Raw genomic sequence first — 7,500 nt, 5'->3', positions numbered from 1 at the left:
AAAGGGAAATTGCAAATAACTTCTAAAGCAACAAGGAAGACAAACAAAATCACATAGTTCAAGGCAAGGAGAGAAATTTCTAATAAGATATACATTTTAATTATGATATGCTAATATCAAATCTACAAAGGACAGTCAGTACCGTAACATGAAGTCACGATAAGGCATTCTGTTGGGAAAGCCCTTTTGGCAAATACGAATACCCTCAAGTACACCGTTGCAGGTCAGCTGATGCATGATGAGACCAGCGTCAACTTCACCTGTAAACGAAGTGTCGTACACCGTTAAGAGGTATCAGCTTTCAGTATTATATGGAATAGCATTACAATATTTGGCTTACGGCAGAAATTTTTTTCTACATAGATAATTTTATCCGAGTGTATTACGTTCATGTAAACTTACCAGGTTTCTTGAACTCATTTGGTACAATGCAGCGAATAAAATGAGGGTGTGTAGCATTAAGGGTTTTCATCAAGTTGCTTAGCTGATCCTGTAGATAGAACAATATTCTTACAATAACGGCCATGAAACTTGTTATATGGTCAACATTCATTTTTTTTTCTTCATATAAATGTCTTTTTTCTACATAAGCGAAAACACCATAGACTTCGTCATATTTTTTCACCTTGTATCCAGAAGAAACTGTCTTGAAGCCAGTTTGCTGTTTGCCGCCCTTGCCTGTGAGATAAAATGTTATATATATATATATATATATATATATATATATATATATATATATATATATATATATATATATATATATATATATATATATACATATATACATATATATACATACATACATATATATATATAAATAAATATAATAAATAAATAAATAAATATATAAATAAATAAATAAATAAATATATATATATATATATATATATATATATATATATATATATATATATATATATATATATATATATATATATATATATATATATATATATATATATATATATGCACACATAAATCTGAAAACAAAACTAATTCAAATAGGTGATGCCAAGGAAACACAATTAAGATAACCAGTTATTGTACATTTACATAACGCCAAGCCTGCAATAAGCTGTAAAAGAGAAAAATTAAAGCTACCTTTGCCTCCCCCATCTCCTGACTGGCCTGGATGGTCAGCAAAGATCTCGACTGTGAGGGCGTTGGAGGCCTTCTTGAGCTGGTCGACGACGGTGTCGTTGAGAGGATCCTTGTTCTTCTCGAGCCAGCCAGTCAGGTTGTAGGACACAGTGCCAGCGTAGTGAACGATGGCAAAGTGGTTCTCAGGCTGGCCGGCCTTTGGAGGCTTGGGCTTGATGAAGCAGCGAGACTTTCCGAGATGGTTGTTGTTCAGCTTCTCCTCGAAGGTCTTGTCAGTGGCCTTGGGGAACATGGACTCTTCCTCAAGGATGGAGAGGATACCCATTTTCTAAAATGATAAGGGAAAGGTTACCTCGAGATACTCAAAGCGTGGCCAGTATAGAATATTTTGTTAGAAAGTGAGCTGGTTATAATATAAAAATGACATCTATTGTGATAAAATTACCTTCTCGAAGAGCTCAATGCAAGCCTGCAAATCCATACCGAAATCGACGAACTGCCAAACAATGCCCTCTTTTGCATATTCTTCCTGCTCCAACACAAACATGTGATGGTTGAAGAACTGCTGCAATTTCTCATTACAGAAATTGATACAGATTTGCTCGAAACCGTTGAACTAGGAGAAAAATGTGGAAGAAAAATAAAAAATCAACACAGGTATATTTAGTATGCTATAACTGTGATTAGAATGAACATTCCTTATGCCAAATCACCAAACTTACATCGAAGATCTCAAAGCCGGCAATATCAAGCACACCGATGAACATAGCACGAGTCTGGCCAGTCTCTAGTGTCATGTTACACTTCTTGACGAGCCATGAGAACACACGCGAGAAGAGACCCTTGGCCATGGCACCGACGTTGTAGTTCACTTGGTCAACATTCATACCCTTTGTGACGAACTCAGCACCGACCTTGATCTTGGGCTTGCAGAAGTTCCTGTAGAGCTCCTCGGCATCTACACCGAGCAACTTGGCAACGAGTTCTCCTGCCTGTAGAGAGAAATATACGACAAATATCTGTGCTACTAATAAATTGCTTTTTTTACATTGTAATTATTATTCTCACGCAGTCATACCTCAGTGCCATCGGGCTCGGCCTGCTCCTCACGACCCCTCTGCTTGAACTTCATGTTGCCATGATGCATGACACAAGCAGTGATCTTGTAGCAGTCATCCCTTTCTTCGTTGGAAAAGTTCAGGATATCGAAAGCTTCCTGTGTATATATGAAACGATAGTTTTATACAGTGTGCTGGGATTAGGAGATTTGGAACTTATATCTTTATATTACCTAACTACGTTAGAGCAACATAGCTACGACACATACAATATCATTGCACATATATATTACTCTAAACAAGAAAATTAAGAATTTGAATATAAACCTTAACTTTCATTAGATAAAGCTTAAAAATTTTATTTCATCATATTTACTAATTATATACCTACATGAGTAAACTGCATGTCCTCCTTGTCGTCGATGGATGGGACGGTGACCTTACCCTGAGACTCGTAGTGATAGTCGTAAATGTCGTCAGACAAGCAGCATATTTCTAACAAAGAGTATTAAAATCAGTACTTTGTGAATAAAATCTTATCCCTCTTTAGCAAATAAAACTTTTAATTGTAATTTGCTTACTTTTGACGTAATCGATCTGGTCGCACATCAGCTGATAGAAGATATGGTAGCCTCGCTCGGCGGGCGACTGGGAGATGACACGAGCCTTCTCCAGAAGATAGACCTCGATGTCAGCACCGGAAAGCTTGCCGTTAGGGGCGAAGTGCACACGGATGAACTTTCCCTGTGATGAAGATAGATGATCATATATTGTAGAGAACGTTATACATTTTTTCAAAATTTGTTCACATTTTCATCGCACGCAGAACTTACGAAGCGAGACGAATTGTCGTTACGGGTGGTCTTGGCATTACCGTAAGCCTCAAGGATGGGGTTAGTTTGGATAATCTGGTCTTCGAGATTCTGCGGGAGCCAAGTTGATTAATGATATTTTTTTGAAATACCGAATAGCTGTGTGATTGACAAAGGTGCAAATTTATGAGACAAACCAAACTAAAGATAAAACTAAAAAGTCTTACCTGTTTCTTCTCACCCTCTTTCTTCTCCGTAGCGCCGACATTAGCGAAGTAAGACAACACTTTCTTTGTGTTCTCTGTCTTGCCAGCGCCAGATTCACCACTGTGGGTAGAATATTAACTAATTTTGTGTGTACTTATCCATCTTAGCCGCTGTCAAAATATTTATCCTGCATAAATCAGATCTTAATCCTCAGATCAATCATATGCCGTGTTCATGCTACTTACGTAATAAGCATAGATTGGTTCTGGTGATCTGTAAAAGGAAAAATGAAATTATTCTGCCGTTATGCATGACATAAAGTAATATATATATATATATATATATATATATATATATAGATAGATAGATAGATAGATAGATAGATAACTAGATAGATAACTAGATAGATAGATAGATAATTACAAATACGCGCACACAATGGAATACCTTATCGCACACACACATTTAATTACCTTGCATCATATTTGCATAAGCACCATCGCAGATGGCGAAGAGATGAGGAGGAACCTCATTACGCCTCTTGCCCTGGTAGATCTTAACAGTACGATTGGTGTAGATGGGGTAACGCTTGTAGGGGTTGACGGCGATACAGAAGAGACCGGAGTAGGTGTAGATAAGCTTGGCCTGGTAACGGGACTTGAGGACGTAGAAGACGGAGGGATCGTTCAGGAAGGTCAAGTTGGACACATCCTCACACTTCTCGTACTTGGGAGGGTTGACCTGTCCGACCTGCTCCTTCTTGAATTCCTTCGTCTCGCCAGTGGAAAGCTTAACTGTGACATGTTTGTCACCCTTGGCACCCTGAAGCTCACACTCGACGAAACCCTCATTGGGGTCAGGACACCAGAAGGACTTCTTAGGATCGTAGGGTTTCGACTGATCCTTCATCCTCTGCTCCCGAGAGATGAAGAGGTATTCAGAGGGGTCGGGATCGGGACCCGTGCTCTTCTTGACGTGGCCAGGCATGCTGGTGGTGCGGGCTTAGCAATAACGAAGTCAAACGAACGAGGACGCTAGTACGGCTCTGATATTTTCCTGAAAAATAAATTATATACTGTAAGTACTGAAACATTTGATGTATGAGTATATATACATATATATGTGTGTGAGTGTGCCTTTGGGTATGTGTATATATGTTATGCACTGACTTGTATGATACATCGACATAATTTGTTGTTATATGCGTGTTCCTCTGTGTGTTTGTGTGTGTGCGCACACTCGTGTTTGCTATATTATACAGAAACAAGTACACACACATATACCTGTATATATGAACACACACACACACAAATAGATAGTGAGGTAGAGAGTTAATATATACATATATTTATATAAACATACACATGTCTGCATATGCCACGTGTGTGCGCGTGTGTGTGTGTACATATATATATATATATATATATATATATATATATATATATATATATATATATATATGTATATAATTATCTATCTATCTATCTATCTATCTATCTATCTATCTATATATATATGTATATATATCTGCACACCCACCCACCCATCCAAACACCCACACTCGCACACACACACACACACAGACACCCACACTCGCACACACACACACACACAGACACACACACTCGCACACACACACACACACACACACACACACTCACACACACACACACACACACACACACACACACACACACACACACACACACACACACACACACACACACACACACACACACACACACACACACACACACACATATATATATATATATATATACATATATATATATATATATATATATATATATATATATATATATATATATATATATATATATATATGTATGTATGTATATGTGTGTACACACAAACACATATGCGCGCGCGCAACAAAGTATTTCTATACATCATACAAGTCATTGCTCTTCTTTAGTGAGACATTATTATCCCGTAAAGTAATCAGTAAAACGAAGAGCATCGCACTTAACCCGCTGCTGTCACCCTTTTCACTGCAAGCAAGCTGTTTCTGAACAAGCAAGTAGGCGCGTGCTCTACTCCTAGTACTATGATTTTCTATTGCGGAAATCTATGAATAGAAATAAGTCGCACCAATCAGGTTTCGTAATGTTGCTCTCCACTCACTTAGCACCGCCACAAGCACGCCACGATCCCGCAGCCCACTGGTGGGTGGGGACAGTTCTTCCTTCTTATATACTGACTGCTATTGCATATACATAAATAGAAACAATGAGTCCTCCTGAATTCCAGGCATTTATTATATACAAACTCTGAACAGGTAAAGGTGATCTTTGAGGCGCACAGTTAACTACGTCATAATTAAAGACGCCTCGATGATTCGACGGAGAAACCAGGAAACATTAATTCATTCAAATGTAGTGAGAAGAAGCAAGATGCAATAGAAACAACATATGTGTTATAGAAGACTGGGTCTGTTTTGCACAGTGGTTGAGTTTATAAGGAAGTATTATCACATCAGATTAGAAGGAAATATAATCACATCATATAAGGAAGTATTATCATGATGGTTAAGCTATTTATTTTATCTGTCGCTAAAGCACAAAATTCTCAACTAACTTTGAAAACTAATTTGTGTATAATGATATAATTAATATCCTTATGGTTGTGGTGAGAGGACCGTGGTAGTCAATCGAATGTTACAAGTTCTGGAGTTTGGATCTATGGATAATATAGGCTGTTACATGGCAGTAAATATTCACACACAAGCACACACACACACACACACACACACACACACACACACACACACATACACACACACACACACACACGCACACACACACACACGCACACACACACACACACAGACATACACACACACACACACCTACATACATACACACACACACACACACCAATCAACACAGACATGCACACGCACACGCACATGCACATGCACATACACATACACATGCACACACACACACACACACACACACACACACACACACACACACACACACACATTTATATATCTATATCTATCCATCAACTAAAAAACTCTACCAAGAAGTACGAAACATTACACGAAAATTTGAACCTACAATGTACACTATCAAAACTGAAGATGGACTTGTTTTATGTGATGGAAAAGAAGTCAAAGATAGATGGAATCAATATTGTTCCAACCTATACAAAAAGAATAACCAACAACATTAATTAGACTCAATGACAGCGAAGATGAACCACCGCGACTGCTAGACGAAGTTATAAAAGCCATAAAAGAATTAAGAATAACAAGAGCCCGGGAATAGATGAAATAACAGCAGAACTAATCAAGAATGCTGGCGAAAGTGTTGAATACTTCTACAAACTTTGTACGAAAATTTGGAATGAAAGAAGATGGCCAGAAGACTGGGTAAAATCAGTCTTTACTCCCATACCTAAAAAAGGTGACGCACTCCAATGCAACAATAACAGGACAATTGCATTAATAAGTCACAGCAGCAAAATTTTGTTGAAAATTATTGCTGAAAGAATGAAGTTAAAGTTAAAGAAGAAATTGCAGACGAACAAGCAGGTTTTCGCCCTGGAAAAGGTACCAGAAACCAGATTCTAAATCTGAAATTGATCATAGAGAAAAACAGAGAACATCAGAAAGACCTATACCTGTGTTTCATCGATTACTCGAAAGCTTTTGATACTGTTGATCACGATATCTCTGGAATAACATGAACGATATGAAATTTCCAAAACACATCATCCAACTAATAAAAGCCATGTATGACCAACAACAAGCAGCTGTAAGAACCACTTATGGGTTAACAGAATGGTTCGAAGTCAACCAAGGAGTACGACAAGGTTGCTTCTGTCTCCGCACCTTTTTAATATATATTCTGAAGCAATTATGAGAGGTGCTCTAGAGAATTTTGAAGGAACTGTAGATGTTGAAGGATACAAAATATCAAATCTAAGATACGCCGATGATATAGCTTTAATTGCCAGCAGTATCATTGAACTACAACAACTACTAGATAAAGTTAGAGAAGCAAGCGAAAAGGCTGGTTTGTTTCTTAATGCCAAGAAAACTAAGATCATGAAGATTCGAAGATAACCGGCAATGAATGATGATGAACATGTTACAATCAATAGAGTGGTTGTTGAAAATGTGAAAGAGTTCACTTATCTTGGAGCTGTTTTAACTAATACATATGATGATTCACCGGAGATAAAAAGAAGAATTACCATTGCCAAAAACGCCACAATTGCTCTCAATAACATCTGGAAAGACCGAAGCATTACCTTACGGACAAAGCTGAGGTTATTGAATTCATTAGTTT

General features: G+C 37.7%; 2 protein-coding genes across 2 annotated transcripts in view; both read right to left on the bottom strand.

The window, feature by feature from the left end:
* LOC119582662 (myosin heavy chain, muscle-like) overlaps positions 1-5,385 on the bottom strand; it is a 7,316-nt gene extending 1,931 nt beyond the window's left edge. The window contains exons 1-14 of the mRNA XM_037931064.1: positions 5,324-5,385; positions 3,652-4,234; positions 3,424-3,451; positions 3,199-3,298; positions 2,993-3,082; positions 2,741-2,903; positions 2,551-2,654; positions 2,180-2,317; positions 1,824-2,093; positions 1,547-1,717; positions 1,102-1,429; positions 626-678; positions 403-490; positions 143-260 (exon numbers count right to left, since the gene is read on the bottom strand). Of these exons, the coding sequence (XP_037786992.1) occupies positions 143-260; positions 403-490; positions 626-678; positions 1,102-1,429; positions 1,547-1,717; positions 1,824-2,093; positions 2,180-2,317; positions 2,551-2,654; positions 2,741-2,903; positions 2,993-3,082; positions 3,199-3,298; positions 3,424-3,451; positions 3,652-4,165 (2,165 nt within the window). The 5' untranslated portion in view covers positions 4,166-4,234; positions 5,324-5,385. The remainder of the gene's footprint in view (positions 1-142; positions 261-402; positions 491-625; positions 679-1,101; positions 1,430-1,546; positions 1,718-1,823; positions 2,094-2,179; positions 2,318-2,550; positions 2,655-2,740; positions 2,904-2,992; positions 3,083-3,198; positions 3,299-3,423; positions 3,452-3,651; positions 4,235-5,323) is intronic.
* Positions 1-7,500, bottom strand: part of LOC119582660 (myosin heavy chain, muscle-like) — a gene marked incomplete in the record, with an annotated part of 51,077 nt that overhangs the window by 9,493 nt on the left and 34,084 nt on the right.

This window comes from Penaeus monodon, chromosome 16 (assembly GCF_015228065.2).
Source record: "Penaeus monodon isolate SGIC_2016 chromosome 16, NSTDA_Pmon_1, whole genome shotgun sequence".
Taxonomy (NCBI): Eukaryota; Metazoa; Arthropoda; class Malacostraca; order Decapoda; family Penaeidae; genus Penaeus; species Penaeus monodon.
The sequence above is the reverse complement of the archived record's forward strand: the minus strand, read 5'-3'. Positions and strand labels throughout refer to the sequence as shown.